Raw genomic sequence first — 21,769 nt, 5'->3', positions numbered from 1 at the left:
AAATATTAATTTCCACAAAGTTTGCTGCTTCAGTGTCTTTAGATATTTTTGTCAGGTGATACCATGGAATACTGAAGTATAATTACAAGCATTTCATAAGTGTCAAAGGCTTTTATTGACAATTACATGAAGTTGATGCAAAGAGTCAATATTTGCAGTGTTGACCCTTCTTTTTCAAGTGTCATGCCAACAGTAAAGCATCCTGAGACCATTCATGTGTGGGGTTGCTTCTCAGCCAAGGGAGTGGGCTCACTCACAATATTGCCTAAGAACACAGCCATGAATAATGAATGGAACCAACACATCCTCCGAGAGCAACTTCTCCCAACCATCCAGGAACAGTTTGGCGATGAACAATGCCTTTTCCAGCATGATGGAGCACCTTGCCATAAGGCAAAAGTGATAAGTGGCCTCTGCAATCCATCCTGGCATGCTGTCAATCAACTTCTGGGCCACATTCTGACTGATGGCAGCCCATTCTTGCATAATCAATGCTTGGAGTTGGTCAAAATTTGTGGGGTTTTGTTTGTCCACCCTCCTCTTGAGGATTGACCACAAGATCTCAATGGGATTAAGGTCTGGGGAGTTTCCTGCCCATGGACCCAAAATATCGATGTTTTGTTCCCCGAGCCACTTATCACTTTTGCCTTATGGCAAGGTGCTCCATCATGCTGGAAAAGGCATTGTTCATCGCCAAACTGTTCCTGGATGGTTGGGAGAAGTTGCTCTCGGAGGATGTGTTGGTTCCATTCATTATTCATGGCTGTGTTCTTAGGCAATATTGTGAGTGAGCCCACTCCCTTGGCTGAGAAGCAACCCCACACATGAATGGTCTCAGGATGCTTTACTGTTGGCATGACACAGGACTGATGGTAGCGCTCACCTTGTCTTCTCCGGACAAGCTTTTTTCCCGAATGCCCCAACAATCGGAAAGCGGATTCATCAGAGAAAATGACTTGAAAATGAAAATGACCCCAGTCCTCAGCAGTCCAATCCGTGTACCTTGCAGAATATCAGTCTGTCCCTGATGTTTTTCCTGGAGAGAATTGGCTTCTTTGCTGCCCTTCTTGACACCAGGCCATCCTCCAAAAGTATTTGCCTCACTGTGCATGCAGATGCACTCACACCTGCCTGCTGCCATTCCTGAGCAAGCTCTGTACTGGTGGTGCCCCGATCCCGCAGCTGAATCAACCGTAGGAGATGGTCCTGGTGCTTGCTGGACTTTCTTGGGCGCCCTAAAGCCTTGTTCACAACAATTGAACCGCTCTCCTTGAAGTTCTTGATGATCCGATAAATGGTTGAATTAGGTGCAATCTTACTGGCAGCAATATCCTTGCCTGTGAAGCCCTTTTTGTGCAAAGCAATGATGACGGCACGTGTTTCCTTGCAGGTAACCATGTTTGACAGAGGAAGAACAATGAATCCAAGCACCACCCTCCTTTTGACGCTTCCAGTCTGTTATTCGAACTCAATCAGCATGACAGCGTGATCTCCAGCCTTGTCCTCGTCAACACTCACACCTGTGTTAACGAGAGAATCACTGACATGATGTCAGCTGGTCCTTTTGTGGCAGGGCTGAAATGCAGAGGAAATGTTTTTGGGGGATTCAGTTCATTTGCATGGCAAAGAGGGACTTTGCAATTAATTACAATTCATCTGATCACTCTTCATAACATTCTGGAGTATATGGAAATTGCCATCATACAAACTGAGGCAGCAGACTTTGTGAAAATGTATATTTGTGTCATTGTCAAAACTTTTGGCCATGACTGTACATTCCATTGGAAAAGCATGGGCTCTCAAAACAAAGGTATTTCCGGTTGGTTTTTCTTTTGATTTTCTCCTACCATATCTATTGTGTTATAGTCTCCGACATTATTTTAACATTTCATCAACCTTCAGAGTGTTTTCTTTCCAATGGTACCCATTTTATGCATATCCTGGCTTCAGGGCCTGAGCAACAGGCAGTTTACCATGGGCATGTCAGTCTGGCGGAAATGTAGAAAAATAGACCCTAGCCTGAAGAAGTCTTAAAGTGGCTAGAGATTTGAGTCAGTATGTTGGCAGCAGCCACTCAATGTTAGTGATGGCTGTTTAGGGTCTCATCCTTCCTCATTTTTCAGAATACAAGCTTGAAACAATGTCTAAAGACTGTTGACGTCTAGTGGAAGCCATAGGAACTGCAATCTGGGTCCTACCCCATTACATACTGTATAGGCATTCAATTGGAAAGTACCCACATCAAAAATATCCCAATTCCTGGATGGATTTTCCTCAGGTTTTCACCTGCCATATCAGTTCTGTTATACTCACGGACATTACTCAGTTCTGTTATACTCACGGACATTTTACCAGTTTTGGACACTTTAGAGTGTTTTCTATCCAAATCTACCAATTATATGCATATCCTAGCTTCTGGGCCTGAGTAACAGGCAGTTTACTTTGGGCACCTCAGTCATCCAAACTTCCGAATACTGCCCCCTATTCCAAAAAAGTTAACAGTCTGATGGCCTTGAGATAAAAGCTGTTTTTCAGTATCTCGGTCCCAGCTTTGATGCATCTGTACTGACCTCGCCTTCTGGATGATAGCGGGGTGAACAGGCAGTGGCTCCGGTGGTTGTTGTCCTTGATTATCTTTTTGGCCTTCCTGTGACAACGGGTGCTGAAGGTGTCCTGGAGGGCAGGTAGTTTTCCCCCGGTGATGCATTGTGCAGACCTCACTACCCTCTGGAGAGCCTTGCGGTTGTGGGCGGAGCATTTGCCGTACCAGGCAGTGATACAGCCCGACAGGATTTACATTTACATTTAAGTCATTTAGCAGACGCTCTTATCCAGAGCGACTTACAAATTGGTCTCGATTGTGCATCTGCAAAAGTTTGTGAGGGTATTTGGTGACAAGCCTAATTTTTTCAGCCTCGTGAGGTTGAAGAGGCGCTGATGTGCTGTTGCGCCTTCATCGCCACGCTGTCTGTGTGGGTGGACCATTTCAGTTTGTCCGTGATGTGTACGCCGAAGAACTTAAATCTTTCCACCTTCTCCACTACTGTCCCGTCGATGTGGATAGGGGGGTTCCCCTCTGCTGTTTACTGAAGTCCACGATCATCTCCTTTGTTTTGTTGACGTTGAGTGTGAGGTTATTTTCCTGGCACCACACTCCGAGTGCCCTCACCTCCTCCCTGTAGGCCGTCTCGTCGTTGTTGGTAATCAAGCCTACCACTGTAGTGTCGTCTGCAAACTTGATGATTGAGTTGGAGGCGTGCATGGCCACGCAGTCATGGGTGAACACGGAGTACAGGAGAGGGCTAAGAACGCACCCTTGTGGGGCCCCAGTGTTGAGGATCAGTGGGGTGGAGATGTTGTTTCCTACCCTCACCACCTTGGGGCGGCCCGTCAAAGTCCAGGACCCAGTTGCACAGGGCGGGGTTGAGACCCAGGGTCTCGAGCTTAATGACGAGTTTGGAGGGTACTATGGTGTTAAATGCTGAGCTGTAGTCGATGAACAGCATTCTTACATAGTTATTCCTCTTGTCCAGTTGGGTTAGGGCAGTGTGATTGTGATTGCGTCGTCTGTGGACCTATTGGGGCGGTAAGCAAATTGGAGGGGTCTAGGGTGTCAGGTAGGGTGGAGGTGATATGATCCTTGACTAGTCTCTCAAAGCACTTCATGATGACGGAAGTGAGTACTATGGGGCGATAGTCGTTTAGCCCAGTTACCTTAGCTTTCTTGGGAACAGGAACAATGGTGGCCCTCTTGAAGCATGTGGGAACAGCAGACTGGGGTAGGGATTGATTGAATATGTCCGTAAACACACCAGCCAGCTGGTCTGCGCATGCTCTGAGGACGCGGCTAGGGATGCCGTCTGAGCCGGCAGCCTTGCGAGGGTTAACACGTTTAAATGTTTTACTCACGTTGGCTGCGGTGAAGGAGAGTCCGCAGGTTTTGGTAGCGGGCCGTGTCGGTGGCACTGCATTGTCCTCAAAGCGAACATGAAGTTGTTTAGTTTGTCTGGGAGCAAGACATTGGGGTCCGCGACGGGGCTGGTTTTCTTTTTGTAGTCCATGATTGACTGTAGACCCTGCCATATACCTCTCATGTCTGAGCTGTTGAATTGCGACTCTACTTTGTCTCTACACTGACGCTTAGCTTGTTTGATTGCCTTGCGGAGGGAATAGCTACACTGTATTCTGGCATGTTTCCGGTCACCTTGCCCTAATTAAAAGCAGTGCTTTCAGTTTCGCGCGAATGCTGCCATCAATCCACGGTTTCTGGTTGGGAAAGGTTTTAATTGTCGCCGTGTGTACAACACCGATGCACTTGCTTATAAACTCGCTCACCGAATCAGCGTATACATCAATGTTGTTGTTCGACGCTATCCGGAACATATCCCAGTCCATGTGATCGAAGCAATCTTGAAGAGTGGAATCAGATTGGTCGGACCAGCGTTGAACAGACCTGAGCACGGGCGTTTCCTGTTTTAGTTTCTGTCTATAGGCTGGGAGCAACAAAATGGAGTCGTGGTCAGATTTGCCGAAAGGAGGGCGAGGGAGGGCTTTGTATGCGTCGCAGAAGTTTGAGTAACAGTGATCCAGAATTTTTCCAGCCCGGATCCTTCATTTGATATGCTGATAAAATAATCTTGTTTTCAGATTAGCCTTGTTAAAATCCCCAGCTACAATAAATGCAGCCTCAGGATATGTGGTTTCCAGTTTACATAGAGTCCAATGAAGTTCTTTCAGGGCCGTCGAGGTGTCTGCTTGGGGGGGGATGTACACGACTGTGATTATAATCGAAGAGAATTCTCTTGGTAGATAATGCGGTCGGCATTTGATTGTAAGGAATTCTATATTGGTCACCTAACTCCTATATAATTCTATATTGTTCACCTAATTTCAGTATATGTGATAAAACAAGCAATGTGTAGAGAATCATAGTACCATCTAAATCGCTGTGAAATATATTTTCAATAACCGAAAGTAAGACTCAAAAGCGGGGGAGGGGATGGGGAGTAAATCCAGGAGGGGTTGAAGAGTTGTTTGAATTCAGGAAAATATTGTTGCAACTTGCCTAGCTTCCACAAGGGGCTGCGTGTAGACAAAGGGCTCTATTCAATCCACATCTTGGATTGTTCTGGTTTAATATTGTAATATAACAGGAACGTTCTTGCAGAGATTACATTCCTGGTAAATGCTACATAGATCAATCAGCTCAATCGGAAATTACCTTTACATTTCTATTGCATAATCTGTAACACCTCACTCAGTTTTACAGATTGAACATAGCACATAGTTCCTTTAGAAGGTACAGAATACGGTCAAGGGGATATTTGCCTCAGAGTGAATCCGAGATTCTCAGAATCTCTGGCAGATGACCAAATCTCATCAAAAGGAATTAAATAATTCCTGTATGAAGATCATGCATGATAACTGTAGTGATGGTGACCAGTGTCAAATAATGGTGAGCAGCACCCCCTACTGGTTGAATACAGGAACAGCAAAATCAATGACATCTACCTCCCTCTAACATGGAGGAAGAGATGGAACTCAGAGGCTGTCCTACTGTAAATGGCACCCTATTGGCCGATAGGGGTCAGATCAAAAGTAGTGCACTATAGGTTCCATTTGGGACACAGCCAGACGGTTGGTAAAGGACAAACAAAACCCAGAAATCGAAAGACAAATTTATTGCATACTGCATGTTCTGTAAGAGCCTTTATAGCGTATATAGAGAACATCAATGAACACATTAGAATGTATATAGATCTGACTTCACAGTTTACCAATCACAGAACAAAGTTGTACCCTGTGGATACCTTTAAATAATACAAAGTGCACAATTAAAGTTAATTCAATTCAGCTGCATCAACAACTGTTAAAAGGGAACTGCCGAACTGTTTTCCTCTCACAGAAACAGTGGAGAGGACCACTGCATTAAGGCTTAACATTCAGACACCTAAAGAAAGATATATGATTGTACTGTAAGGAGATATTTTGCTTAACATACTAAATTGACGTCTCCATCAATCTATCTGGTTCCAAAAGTGACCCATGCATTATACTGGAATGAAACAAGAATACAAACCATAAACCTTAAATACACATTATTCTCCAAGCATATTTGGCACCATATTTGAGCATAGAATACAAGTACAACTTACAATACAACGTTTGTAATAATATGGAGGTAATATAGCATTTTGGCACAGCACAAGAATAAGTATTTATGTAAAGGACTGATCGTTATGTGCACTATACTTACTGATCAACTTCCCCTGTTTGAAGCTAAAAAGCTGCAGAAACGATTATTCCTATAATGAACATGGTCAGAATCTACTCCCGCAGAACCAAACCCTGTCTATAACCATCAGAGGACCGAACAACACCGTATTCACTGACTGAGGCCAAATACTACCCATTTAACAACCAAAGCACCCTTTCTCAGAGGAAAATTATATCAGTGGTCCTCAACCTCTGGTCCGAGGACCGGCACTGGTCTCTGCTGCTGACTGGTCCCTCAGATTGTTAGCTGACAACAACGTAGCCAGAAGTGCTTTCAAGGACCATAGCAGCTTGTCAGTTCTTGGTACAAGAGGGTCCATTGTTTTCTGGTCCCAGTGGCATATAAAAGGTTGAGAAACAGAGTTAAATTACACAGAATTACTGCAAGAACCTTTAAAGGGTCATTTTGAGGAATGTAAATATTGTGTTTTTTTTCCCGCCTAGTTAACCCAGAAGAATAGGGTGACATGGTTGGTATTATGTGGCAGAGCTTTTGTTGTTGCACCATAATATGGCAATTCAACCAATATATGTTACTTTAAGGGGGTTTCCAGACCTGTCTTAAACCATCTCATAAAAACAAAAAGTAGGTATATAGATATCATTAATAATATATTCAACAATACTATGTTTATTAATAACAATATGTGTATAGTAACATCAATATATTGAATTGCTCAACATTATGATATTATATGTATAAATTCTTATGAATATATATAGGCATCTGCTTGTGTTATACAGAAGCAGTGAGAGATATGACATAATAATAACGCTATCTTTATTTATACTCCTCCAAACGAATGCAAATCAATGCGTTCGCCATTGGTCTACGAGGTAAGACAATAACGAACTGCGATACTGAATATGAATTGAACCCTCCCATGCACAGAGAGGTTTCAACACAGGTCAAGACTGGTTTCAAAACAGGCCTGTGAAAACCCTGACGCAAGTCCAGAGGGGGAAGACTATTGGGGTAAATCAGCATCCCCTGGTGGACATGCATAGAACCTACAGATACATTCAGATCTAAAGGATTTCCTCTGATTTAGCATTTTGGTCAGCATCATTTGTGGGGCTTCATGAATAATAACACCACCTAGGCTAAGAGGATTTCACTGTCACCCACAGGTTAATGGGATTTATGTAGAGTTACATCAAACATCAATTAATGATTTTCAACCACTATGGTCCAATGGAAAATTATACCATCACATTCACTTGTTTTCACTTCGAGGCTACATCCCTCATTATCCTTCCACTTTAACCTCTTCAACTAACGCTCAACTGTCTATGCTAAAATTCGCATTGATCGCCACACATTTGTTTTACACCGGAAACAAAGCTGAGAGAGCAGCAAAACTACATACAAATGTACCGTACTGTAATATGGACAGAAAACAAGGAACACACCATTCCTTCAGTTCATTGAACCTGTATTAACATCTGTGGTGGGGCACAGTACTATGTGTTGAGATGTGAGCTACTGTACGGAGCATATCCTGGGGGGAAAGCTCTTCCAGGTTGGTGTATTTACCAGTGACAGAAATACACTTGTCGTATGCCTCAGGCTTTGATTGGCAAGCTGCCTTATAACACCCTGATAACTCCACTGTATCTTCCACAGATGTACCGAACCACCAATCCCGTAACCCTCGACCCCTAAAGAGAAACAAGAAACGCAACACTAAGTATATGTAAAAAATATATGCCTGGATACAAGACATGCAGGCAATGTCCACCATCACAGGTGGTTTAACTCACTAACAAGTGTAACAACTAACAAGGAAGAGCCCTCCAGCAACTCAATGAAAGGAGAGAGAGCACTTCAACATGAACAGGCCAATAAAAGATAGCAGGCATGCAATTTGCGCAAAAAAGGCAAACAAATGCCCATATTCTTATTCATAACATAACTCCACGTTTGTCTATGCAAATGTACTCAACAATGGCATTGAGAAGCTCACGATATCCACAATCAAAATCACTCGCGTTGAGATCGGAAACAAGAAAGAAATGTTAATACCCTGCTACACCAAGCCAAGCTCTACTTCTACGATAAGCAGTGGGTCAGTTCTATACACGGACAGGGAAAAGGTTCATATCCCTCTTTTTACTATCCTCTAAAGGCTACAATTCACTCACTCCAAGGTCTTATGAAAAACAAAGAGAGAAAAAGATGCCCTCCAACCGCCACATATCCCTATTTCAATACCACAGGTTCTGTCCTACTCAATATTGGGACTATATTCTGGAGTTACTTGTTTGTTCAGTTGCCTTTTCCATGGATTCAAATAATACAGAGCTAAAGTGGGGTTCAAGCACCATGAGGAACCAATATGTAGAGCTACAACAGAATTGCTCTGCAAAGGACCGCCTTGTACAACAGTGCAAGGGCCTCCTGAGCTGGGCAAACTGGAGCCGCATGCAGCACACAGTAGCAAGCATGTCAGTCTCCCTACTACTGGAGGGGACTGAAATAGGCCAGAATGGATCCCAAATGGAACCCAAATGGAGCCGAAATGGTGACCAACAGCAGCCAAAACGGAGCCTGAATTGCCACAATGCTGCTTAGTTGCCTCGCACTTCTACTTCAAAGGGTGCATCTAAAGGCCTGTGAGATCCACAATGGCCTTGATGAAGATTATGTCGTCGCGGATGTAGGAGTTCTTGGCGTCAAGCTTTGAGAGCGGGCAGAACAGCGGGCAGCCGCTGGCGATGTTCATCTCGCTCACAGGCCTCTGGAAGGAGGAGGAAGTGATGTCAGGCCGGAAGGCGTCGATGATGTGCTCCCTGCTACTCTGGTCCAGCAGCATCAGAGTCACCTGGTGAGAGGTAGAGAAAGAAAGAGAGAGCGAGCGAGAGACAAAAAGTGTGAATTCCACATAAGCATGTCTGATTAATACATCACAAATCTTCATGCAAAATCTACATTTATTGTACATTTTCAAACCAATTTGAAGATTTATAAATTACAAGACTGACGTGAATTTCAGTATGTAAAAAAATATGATCAAATCTGTGCATTTTATAAACGAGTCCACCGGTCCTTGCCTTCTGGTTGAAGGGCCATTTCAGCAGAGCATCACTCAGTCCTCTCATCACCACAAAGAAAAGAGACAGGTGACTGCCACGCCCTGTCCCGTCCCCATTCAGGTAGATCCGCAGACACATCTTATAGCCGTATTTACTGGTGTAGAAGGCTGAAAGAGGAAAATTGGGATCGGAAACACAATAGACTACGTTTTGTGCTGTCCTTATGACTTGCACTACTACGGAACAATGTAGTCTCGAATTTGACTCCGTTTGTTCTGGCTTCAGTCTTGACTCGGACTGGAATAGCTCTGATCTCACTTAAGGTGGTCTATAGCACTGGTTCTGGGAGATACCTGGTGAGAACATGGCGGGGGCTCGGCCAGCAATGGCGTCCTGTCTCTTCTTGGTGAAGTCAGAGATCCTCCAGACGAAGACGCCGTCGAATGTGGTGGCCGACATCTCTCTCAGCCTGCCCTCCATCTCCGCTACCGTCAGGTCCTTCAGCCCCACCGTCCTCTCCAGCTGCCGCACCTGAGACACACGCACGCGCGCACACACACACACCAATGTGCTAGCTTCTATGAATTCAAAACAAACTCTGAATCTCCAGCTTTATACCCCATTATACAACGCGTGGTTTGGAATTCCCATTGTTAGAGCCTCTCCCGCCCATGATATATGAGACAACATACACATGGCCACATTCATATTAAGTGGCATCGTTTACATCGTTACCTAGCAACCCCACTACCACTACTACTAGTCTTAGCACCTGTAATTCGTCATGGATGATTTTAAAGCGACTTTTGATTTGTTTTATCTACTAATGTTTAATGAATGGTGCCAACAAGAAGAGGAGGAGGATTTTAAAAGAAATTAAACAAGAAGAAGAGCAAGTGGACCAGCAACCTGAGCCCAGCGTTAACATTAGACATGCAGAAATCAGTAACGTTAGCACAGCTATAGACGACATAGAAAAAGAGAAAATTAAGAAGCCAGCTACATCAAGACAGACCAACTGGGCAGTGAAGTGCTTTCTAGAATGGCTATCAGACAAGGGAATAAACATCGATCTGGCAACCGTTTCAAAACACGAGATGGGTAATATTCTCCGGCGTTTCTACGCCACCTACTGAATAAGGTGTGGTTTGATTTGCAGTTGCACTTTGGCCGAACAGGCAATGAAGGAAATCGCAAACTGAATCCAGACTCATTCGTAATAAAAGAAGACAAAAATGAAGAAACCAGGAACCACAAAAATCCAATGGAAAGAGACAGAGAGAATCGTTGTGCCTGCATGTATGAGAAACTAGGGCAATGAGCTCTGCTCCACGTGGAAATGTGCAATTCAGCATCAGAAATAAAGCTGTCGATGCTGTGACCATCCGAAAAACGATGTTTTTCTGATCTGCCTTATCAATGTCTTTGCTACAATGTTTCAGCTCTGTATTCAGATCCATGGACAGCGCCCCCCATTTCAAACTGGCATTCAATTTCCCTATGGATAGACCAGACGTGCACTGTTTTCAGAACCATGGACAGCATCCCTAGAAACCAAGGATCTGGATCTATCAACCAGCGCCTGGGTAGTTTTGCTTTACATGGCAGTCAATACGAATAGAACTAACAACCAGAGAACGCCTAAAATGTCACTTGACAACCAGTGTTAGTGAATGTGGCATCACGTTTTGTTGAAAAATGTATGGTTTGGGAAATAATCTAGATTGTTAATGCTGGTAACCCATTGTATAAAAGCAATAATACACTCAAGGCCATGTGTTATGACATTTTTATCAAGGCTGTGGTTGTGTACGCCCCTCGGCTTCGCCTCGTGGCTATGCCCATATCACAGCCATGATAAAAATGTAATAACACTTGGCATCTCATGTATTATTTCTTAAGTGAGTCATGCCATTGAATTTAAAGTGGCACTCCAGTCCCCTTTTCACCATATTTAACACCTGATTTACTTAACAAAAAGGCACATCTCAATAGGTGGTCCAGGTACAGTTGAAGTCGGAAGTTTACATACACTTAGGTTGGAGTCATTAAAATTAGTTTTTCAACCACTCCACAAATTTCTTGTTAACAAACTATAGTTTTGGCAAGTCGGTTAGGACATCTACTCTGTGCATGACACAAGTAATTTTTCCAACAATTGTTCACAGACAGATTATTTCACTTATAATTCACTGTATCACAATTCCAGTGGGTCAGAAGTTAACATACACTAAGTTGACTGTGCCTTTAAACAGCTTGGAAAATTCCAGAAAATGATGTCATGGCTTTAGAAGCTTCTGATAAGCTAATTGACATAATTTGAGTCAATTGGAGGTGTACCTATGGATGTATTTCAAGGCCTACCTTCAAACTCAGTGCCTCTTTGCTTGACATCATGGAAAAATCAAAAGAAATCTGCCAAGACCTCAGAAAAAACATTGTAGACCTCCACAAGTCTGGTTCATCCTTGGGAGCAATTTCCAAACGCATGAAGGTACCACGTTCATCTGTACAAACAATAGTACGCAAGTATAAACACCATGGGACCACACAGCCGTCATACCGCTCAGGAAGGAGACGCGTTCTGTCTCCTAGAGATTAACGTACTTTGGTACAAAAAGTGCAAATCAATCCCAGAACAACAACAAAGGACCTTGTGAAGATGCTGGAGGAAACAGGTACAAAATTATCTATATCCACAGTAAAACGAGTCCTATATCGACATAACCTGAAAGGCCGCTCAGCAAGGAAGAAGCCACTGCTCCAAAACCGCCATAAAAAAGCCAGACTACGGTTTGCAACTGCACATGGGGACAAAGATCGTACTTTTTGGAGAAATGTCCTCTGGTCTGATGAAACAAAAATAGAACTGTTTGGCCATAATGACCATCGTTATGTTTGGAGGAAAAAGGGGGAGCCTTGCAAGCCGAAGAACACCATCCCAACCGTGAAGCACGGGGGTGGCAGCATCATGTTGTGGGGGTGCTTTGCTGCAGGAGGGACTGGTGCACTTCACAAAATACATGGCATTATGAGGAAGGAAAATTATGTGGATATATTGAAGCAACATCAGTCAGGAAGTTAAAGCTTGAATGCAAATGAGTCTTCCAAATGGACAATGACCCCAAGCATACTTCCAAAGTTGTGGCAAAATAGCTTAAGGACAACAAAGTCAAGGTATTGGAGTGGCCATCACAAACCCCTGACCTCAATCCTATAGAAAATTTGTGGGCAGAACTGAAAAAGCGTGTGCGAGCAAGGAGGCCTACAAACCCGACTCAGTTACACCAGCTCTGTCAGGAGGAATGGGCGAAAATTTACCCAACTTATTGTGGGAAGCTTGTGGAAGGCTACCCGAAACGTTTGACCCAAGTTAAACAATTTAAAGGCAATGCTAACAAATACTAATTGAGTGTATATAAACTTCTGACCCACTGGGAATGTGCTGAAAGAATTTAAAGCTGAAATAAATCATTCTCTCTACTATTATTCTGACATTTCAGTCTTAAAATAAAGTGGTGATCCTAACTGACCTAAAACAGGGAATTTTTACTAGGATTAAATATCAGAAATTGTGAAAAACTGAGTTTAAATGTATTTGGCTAAGGTGTATGTAAACTTCTGACTTCAACTGTACATGTAAGTCATGACATAGGACCAGTTAGGGGGTGGGGCCTGTTTTGCTCTTTATTTCTCCTCTTTGGTTCATCAAGTAAGGAGAAGGCTGATGACATCACGGATTCCTATCAGACCAACTCCTTGAATGCCCTACTGTTTGAAGTTTGCAGTTGTGTAAAAAAAAAAAAAAATTATACTTGGGAATTATACTATTTTATACTAAATTATTATACTAAATATTTATACTTGGGAAATCGCTTCCTACAATAAAAGTAAAACAAATCGCTGGAGGACGTCTTTAAATGTTGGAAAGGGATTCTATAAAGCAAATTACAATTACAATTTATTTTCTGCTTCAGGGTCCTCATTCCTACCTTGTTGCTCAGGGCCTCAATCTTATCCTGGTCCAGGCGATGCTGTCTGTTACCTGCCTCCATGGTGGTGGTGAAGCGTTCTACCTCTCGGTTCAACACACACACCACGTTCTCAAACGTCCCCACCTTCACCTCCAGGTCAGTGCACCTGCGTCCCAGCTCCGCCACCTTGGTCTTCTCACTGTGGAGCTGCAGCTCCAGGGCCGCCCCCACCGAGCTAGGCAGGGGGGTGAAGGAGGTGGACACGGTCAGGGTTGGGACTGGGGCAGGAGGTGGAGGCAGAGGAAGAGCCGGGGTAGGAGGCCCGGGGAGACCTAAGGAGGAGGAAGAGGAGGAGGTGGCCCCCTGCACGGGAGGCCCGATCGAGGTGGTGCTGAGCTGGGAGACGCGGATCTCCAGCTCCCTGAGGGAACGGTGGAGGTCCAGGAGCTTGTGTCCGGCTAGCTCCAGTCCCTGGGGCTGCAGGCCCTCCATGCTCACCTTCAGGGATACATAAGTAAACACCGAGAAAATAACCACTCCCTCAACAAAACAAAAGGAGCTGATCGTAGACTAGGAGACAGAAGATACTGTGTATTTAAATACTGTATTCGACAAAGCTCATTCTAATACTTCTACTACTGTACATTGCATTTTAGTTAAACTGTTTGTACGCACCAGATATTTATTTATATACTGTATTCTCGACATAGTTCACTCAAATATATCTACTGCGTACATACCATTTTTAGTATATCTTGGGTGAACACATCTGGTGTACATACGTATAGATTGCATTTGGATTACTGTTACTGTGCTATTTCATGTTAATTCGATTTGTTTTCCGATGTTTCTTGATTTACAATTTTTAATTTTAATTATTTGTCTACTTCATTGACATTTTACTGCATTGTTAGGAGCTAGTAACAAACATTCTGCTGCACCCGCTATAACATCTGCTAAACTGTGCATGCGACCAATAAACTTTGATTTGACGAGGCAAGTAAATGCTAAAGCTAATCTAAATGCTAACGCTAACGTAACTGCTAAGTAAATGCTAATGCCACCAACCATAATTTAGCGTAATAGGTGAGTACACTGCTATTCACCAAATAAAAAGGTGTATCAACAGCATTTCCGCTCCACTACATCCATGCTCACCCTCACCTTCATGCCCATAATGTAGTGTAGCAGCAGGTTGAGATGCTCGTATGCGCAGGCCCTCTCGTGGTCGTGGATCCTCTCCTTCTCCACCTGCACAGAGAGCGGGGGAGAGGACAGCTGTTTTAACAGTAGCACTTTAACCAGGTATTAACTAAGAAATAACATGGTCAAATGGTAATTACACAGTAACAACCTTGTTTGTTTCATTAGGATTGGTTAAAACCATAGCTCTGAAAAGATAAGAAAGCTACTTACTGACATATCACACCCAACAACATGGAATCTGCATGGCGTTCTGAATTTGCTGCAGAACTTAATGTGGTCCACATACTTGGGGAAAAAGCCAAAGAAGAAAAAAAGACAATGATTTGACAAGTTCTACAGCCATTTCAAACATCATCCTTCTTAAAATAGTGTGGATTCTTTTTCTCTCAATACTGTGCTTCCTTTTCTGTCATGCATTTTCCAAATGCATTCAGTCACAAGTTCCCAATGACAATATAAAATCGGCTATATTGTGTGTGTTGACGATTTAAGAACTCACCTTCTCCCTGGGGATTTTCTTCTTGGCACAGCCTTCACAGATCATGGGGTACTTGGGGCAGATCTCGTCGTGGGCCTAAAGAGGACATGTTTTTGTATAGCTTCTTACACAAATTGATGCTACTACTCCTTGCAATCTTGACGCGATCATAAACCAGCCATTTGAGAGATTTAACAACCAACAGACGGATGGACCTCAGAGCCTGCATTATTTCTCACCTTGATGTTTTTGAAATGAAATGGTTCCTTGCAGTACTTGCAGTTGAGGGTTCTCTCAGGGCACTCTCGCTCGTTGTGGCGTTCCTGTTCGTTGAAGCGGATCCGCTCTTTACAGGAAGGGCAGGGGATGATCATGTACTCACACTTCTCTTCGTGGCTCAACTGTAAGAGACCGAAAATAAAGTTAGGATTCACTTGGCTTTAGTATACGTTCATAACAGTGTAACCAAGGATCTTCGGTCAAACTGATCATGACAAAAGCCAGACATACACTACAGTACTGAGATGCATTGCTTACAAGCATTTCTGGCACATTGGTGGTGCTCCTTATTTTCAATAATGCCTGTCTGTCTAAACGCATCTTTTGAACGATGAAAAGGTTGATAATCAGTCGAAAAAACAGACAACTAACCTCGTATTCTTTAATATTGCCTTTCCAAGTGCAACCTTCGTTGATGCAGACAGCAGAGAGGTTTTCGACCTCTCTTCGAGCTGCGTTGTCAGGAAAAGCCTGCAGAAGTGAGAGCAAACAAAAATGGAGGCTTTTGCTGTTACAGTTAATCTGTCCTGTTTTCCAAACGCATCATTTATGATTGCGAGGTGTGTGTGTGTGTGTGTGTGTGTGTGTGTGTGTGTGTGCGTGCGTGCGTGCGTGCGTGCGTGCGTGCGTGCGAGAGATAAGTGCACACGCTCCAAATAACGTGGACGCACTGGCACTACCTTTGCATTATACAACACAAGGAGAAGCTACTGTACACACGGATAACACCAGCTAGACATTACTTCTGAATGACAGGGCTTTTATAAAACCAGTGTAAACAAGGTCCGATTCAAAAGTTGAATGACATCACCAGTATTTAAAGGATACATTTAGATCTCACGTTTTTCTTTGGGACGATGAACTGACACTGGAATAAAAGACTGAAGAAGAAGCTCCTAGAGATTGACATCTTTTAAATACAGTGCATTTGAAAACCCCTTGATTTTTCCCCCACATTTTGTTACGTTATAGCCTTATTCTAAAATGTATTAAATCGTTTTTTCCCCCTCATCAGTCAACAAACAATACCCCATAATGACAAAGCAAAAACTGTAAGACATTTTTGCACATTTCTAAAAAATGTTTTTACTGAAATATCACATTTACATAAGTATTCAGACCCTTTACTCAGTACTTTGTTGAAGCACCTTTTGGCAGCGATTACAGCCTCGAATCTTCTTGGGTATGACGCTACAAGCTTGGCACACCTGTATTTGGGGAGTTTCTCCCATTCTTCTCTGCAGATCCTCTCAAGCTCTGTCAGGTAGGGTGGAGAGTGTTGCTGCACAGCTATTTTAAGGTCTCTCCAGAGATGTCTGATCAGGTTCAAGTCCGGGCTCTGGCTGGGCCACTAAAGTACATGCTGAGACTTATCCCGAAGCCACTCCTGTGTTGTCTTGGCTGTGTGCTTAGGGTCATTGTCCTGTTGGAAGGTGAACCTTTGTCCCAGTCTGAGTTCCTGAGCGCTCTGGAGCAGGTTTTCATCAAGGATCTCTCGGTACTTTGCTCCGTTCATCTTTCCCTCGATCCTGACTAGTCTCCCAGTCCCTGCCGCTGAAAAACATCCCCACAGCATGATGCTGCCACCACTATGCTTCACCGTAGGGATGGTTCCAGGTTTCCTCCAGACGTGATGCTTGGCATTCAGGCCAAAGAGTTCAATCTGTTTCATCAGACCAGACAATCTTGTATCTCATGGTCTGCGAGTCTTTAGGTGCCTTTTGGCAAACTCCAAGCGGGCTGTCATGTGCCTTTTACTGAGAAGTGGCTTCCTTCTGACCACTCTATCATAAAGGCCTGATTGGTGGAGGGCTGCAGAAATGGTTGTCCTTCTGGAAGGTCACCCCTTCTCTACAGCGGAACTCTAGAGCTCTGTCAGAGTAACCATCGGGTTCTTGGTCACCTTCCTGAGGCCCTTCTCCCCCGATTTCTTAGTTTGGCTGGGTGGCCAGCTCTAGGAAGAGTCTTGGTGGTTCCAAACTTCTTCCATTTAAGAATGATGGAGGCCACTGTGCTCTTTTCCTCGACACAATCCTGTCTCTGAGCTCTACAGACAATTTCTTCGACCTCATGGCTTGGTTTTTGCTCTGACATGTACTGTCAACTGTGGGACCTTATATAGACATGTGTGTGCCTTTCCAAATCATGTCCAATCAATCGAATTTACCTCAGGTGGACTCCAATCAAGTTGTAGAAACATCTCAAGGATGATCGATGGAAACAGGATGCACCTGAGCTCAATTTCAAGTCTCATAGCAAAGGGTCTGAATACTTATGGAAATAATGTATTTCTGTTTTTTATTTTTAATACATTGGTAAACAATTCTAAAAACCTGTTTTCACTTTTTCAATTATCGGGTGTTGTGTGTGGATTGACTAGGATTTTTTTTTCATCCATTTTAGAATATGGTTGTAATGTAACAAAATGTGGAAAAAGCCATGGGGCCTGAATACTTTCCTAATGCACTGTATGTATTCAAGAGCAAGTGTGCCTATATGTTCACAAAGACCAACATTGTAGACACTTACACAGCCTTGTTTTAGAATTGATGTGGGCTCTTCAAAAATGTCCTCTTTGATACAAGCATTGCATTTCTGAGGTCCATCTCTGCAATGGGAATATGTTGTCAACAAACAGTACAAAAGAACAGTACAGCGTGTCATATTGTCAAATGTGTAATATACACTGAGTGTACAAAACACTCCTTACATTGAGTTGCACCCCGCCCCCCTCTTTTGCCCTCAGAACATCCTCAATTCGCCGGGGCATGGATTCTACAAGGTGTCGAAAGCATTCCACAGGGCCATGTTGACTCCAATGCTTCCCACAATTGTGTCAAGTTGGCTGGATGCAGTGGTGAAAAAAGTACCCAATTGTCATACTTGAGTAAAAGTAAAGATACCTTAATAGAAAATGACTCACCCAGTAAAATACTACTTGAGTAAAAGTCTAAAAGTATTTGGTTTTACATATACTTAAGTATCAAAAGTAAATTGAATTGCTAAAATATACTTAAGCATTAAAAGTAAAAAGTAAAAATAATTTCAAATTCCTTATATTAAGCAAACCAGATTTCACCATTACATATTTTTTAAATGTACGGATAGCCAGGGGCACACTCCAACATCATTAACAAACGAAGCACTTCTCTTGATAAGTGTGTGAATTGGACCATTTTCCTGTCCTGCTAAGCATTCAAAATGTAACTAGTACTTTTGGGTGTCAGGGAAAATGTATGAAGTAAAAAGTACATAATTTTCTTTAGGAATGTAGTGAAGTAAAAGTTGTCCAAAATATAAATACTAAAGTACAGATACCCTAAAAAATACTTAAGTAGTACTTTAAAGTATTTTTACTTAACTACTTTACACCACTGGCTGGATGTCCTTTGGGTAGTGGACCCTTATTAAAACAGGAAACTGTAAAGAGTGAAAAACTCAGCAGCGTTGCAGTTCTTGACACAAACCGGTGCACCTGGCACCTACTACCATACCCCGTTCAAAGGCACTTAAATATGTTGTCTTGCCCATTCATCTTCTGAATGGCACACATACACAATCCATGTCTCAAGGCCTAAAAATCCTTATTTAACCCATCTCCTCCCCTTCATCTACACTGATTAAAGTGGATTTAACAAGTGACATCAATAAGGCATCATAGGTTTCACCTGGATTCACCTGTTCAGTCTATGTCATGGAAAGAGCAGGTGTCCTTAATGTTTTGTACAATCAGTGTATTCATCAAGCATCATATCTTGGGGGACATTTCAATAGTCTAAAGTTTTACCAGACCAGCACATACACATTACAGGGAAAGGAGACAATAAAGACGATTGTATACAATTGAGATACACTCTTTGAACTCCTACCTGACAGTCATATTGAAGCAGTAGGAACAGAAGCGGTGTCCACACTGGGCTTGGAAGGGCCTCCGCAACAGGTTGTGACAGCAGTTACACAGGTGCTTATCCTCCAGCTTATTGGCCAGGATCTTCTTGGGGAAGCCGGGTTTGTTGCTCTCCATGGACGATGGAGGGGATGGTTCTTGCGTGGCCATGATTCACTCAGTACGCCTCAGACCTGGCAACAACAACGTCACAGAGTCCAAATAAATATGAAAACACTACTATGAGGTATTGACATGACAAGGCAGGTTTTTCTATGTGTTGATGACATGATAAAGCTAGAATGATCAGTGTGCGCAGATCTCCATTTGCCATCTTCTTATGAGTCTCTTTTTGAAATCAAACTATAATACTGGTTAATAAAGATAAAGGTGCAGAAGGTACGCTACATACTGATTTTTCTTGATATGACACTAGGGTCATTCCACCAATTCAGTGCCTTTTGAGAAGCGTAACCTTTTTTTGTAAAAAACAAATTTTCCCATCAAGGGGTTAAAGAAAAAAATACTATAGTAATAAAATAACAGGGTTGACTGTAACAGGTTTGACAAATTAATCTAAATAAGACATAAATCCCCTTGTGACAGGGGGAACGGAAGCATGTTGTGTGCAACAGGGAGGGGCAAAAGAATGCAAGCTTCACAAAAGATTGTTAAAACATTTCTAGCCTATCTATAGGTAACAGGGTTGATGTGTTATGCTTGACCCGCTCAGCTTTCCACTGCTACAGGCATTGGGTTTTCCATGTATATTTCGAGGTTGGACGTTAGCTCGTTAGCTGCACTGATAGGCGTCACCTCGTTAGTCAGTGTGCTAGCTTGTCATCTCGTTAGTTGGAAGGTGTTCCACCTGTGCTGGCCCAGGTGATATTTAAGAGTGGCTGGCTCAGTGATCTTGAGAGATGTGGAGGGTTAACAGCTTTAGTTGGAGTGCCCTATTTGATTTCTTGAAAAACAATCCTTTATCTGATCTTCCCTGTTTTGCACCACTTTTTGGTTTGCTTCCTGTCTTTACGGTGTGGGTAATTATTTTGTTTGCCTGTTCTTGGGGAAATTTAGTGAGTGCTCATGGTAGGTCTTTTAGGTCCCAGTTGTTAGTCAACTTTCAGTGGATACCCACATGAGTCTTTCAGAACCCCTCCTAAAACCCCACCTTTTCTGTTTTGGTTGTTGTCAGTGACTCTGTTGATAGTTCCCCTTCTGTTTGAGTGACAATTTTTCATTTTCTTGCTGGGGAACATGACGCCACAAAAAATGGCCAATACGAGTAGAACCAGTAGAACCATCTAACATGCTTTTACACTATGATTTGACTATTAGATGTTCAATGTTTTTTGAAAAAACTATTTAAAAAGGAATAGTTCTACCATATTATAGCGAGCAGTTCACGTAACTGGGTTAACCTTAAAATGAGACGGGAGTAAATTAATCACTAATCACATGATAAATAATACTCTTCAGAAATGACTCAAAGCAACAAAATAACCAGGGCTTTACAATGATGGTGAAAACTTGGGAATTAGGGTTCAAATCTTCCTAGAAGGTACAGAGGGTGCATGGAGGGACATGTCAAAATGCTGAGATTGTATTGAATTCTCCATGAGGTCTATATTAAATGGCACTTCATTTAATATAACATGCTTTTAAAATTATATAATTGTGCACAAGTTCTACTTAAAATATCAAAGGGATGCAAAATTAACTCTTTTCGTGGAACGACCCACTAATATAACACTACTTGTCATGTCAGAGAGAGACAATTTTGCAAAGCTGATAGGTTACAAAAGCGAGCCAATATTGCTTGTTTAAATGGTGGCACTATAGCCAAATAACTGCAAGGTATGGCATCTAGCCTAATCCTTTGACATTCCAAAAAGCTTGTCATTGTTGTACTAGAAAAAATATTTTAACAACCATTTCAAACATTACGGTACAACTGACACACGATCCATCACATGGTATGCTTGTACTAGTACACCGTGCATAAAGACAGTCATTGACACTATCAACGACAACTTCAATGCAGCTAGCCAGGCCTATAGAGAGAGATAGCATAAGGCCCGTCTCCCTTTGTTTACATTTCGAGTCAGCAGTCATAGCGCCATGTCGCTCGAGCTACATTCGTGTCGGGAACAGTTGATCGTCATGTCACCACAAACGAAATGCTCGACGTAGTCAGACAATCCGAATGATGCTTACAAATCGTAAATCCATTGTTGTCGCCCTCCGCTTTCTCCTGTTGTCGTTGCTATAGCTATCAGCATCTTTAGCTGGAAGTGGTACCCAACACGTCTGCCGCCACGCCCCTTTAAAAAGCAGGTGCACAAACCAGTTTGATGTCGAAAAGGTTTCGTATTGAAAATGGACGACGGGCAATTACATGACATTTACCAGCGTTTTAAACCCTCATCGCTTGCAGGGGTAGTAGAATGCTCCTTCTCGTCGCAGCCCCGCGAGCGTTAAATGTACAAATGTTGCATGTGACTCTGCAGAAGAATGATTCAGTTTTCTTTAATGTTAACGACATAATACATATGGTATCGAGAAGCTAGCTAGGGCTGTTATTGTCCAACTTCGCCATTGCACTGTGCTGTGTGGGTGTTACGTCATGTGCAG

At 42.9% G+C, this 21,769-nt stretch overlaps 1 protein-coding gene across 1 annotated transcript; it reads right to left on the bottom strand.

Moving 5' to 3' along the window:
* Positions 1–5,703: 5,703 nt before the first annotated feature.
* On the bottom strand, positions 5,704–21,465 carry LOC120021774 (TNF receptor-associated factor 2-like). Its single transcript, XM_038965622.1, has 12 exons — positions 21,353–21,465; positions 19,119–19,329; positions 17,779–17,857; positions 15,622–15,720; positions 15,210–15,371; positions 14,992–15,066; positions 14,703–14,777; positions 14,451–14,537; positions 13,305–13,784; positions 9,666–9,843; positions 9,331–9,479; positions 5,704–9,101 (listed from the first exon to the last, which is right to left on the bottom strand). The coding sequence occupies exons 2-12, from the start codon at positions 19,304–19,306 to the stop codon at positions 8,883–8,885; spliced, it is 1,791 nt and encodes a 596-aa protein (XP_038821550.1). The 5' UTR covers positions 19,307–19,329; positions 21,353–21,465; the 3' UTR covers positions 5,704–8,882.
* Positions 21,466–21,769: the final 304 nt, after the last annotated feature.

This window comes from Salvelinus namaycush, chromosome 26, assembly GCF_016432855.1.
Source record: "Salvelinus namaycush isolate Seneca chromosome 26, SaNama_1.0, whole genome shotgun sequence".
NCBI classification, from domain to species: domain Eukaryota; kingdom Metazoa; phylum Chordata; class Actinopteri; order Salmoniformes; family Salmonidae; genus Salvelinus; species Salvelinus namaycush.
This window is presented reverse-complemented; position numbering and strand designations above follow the sequence as displayed.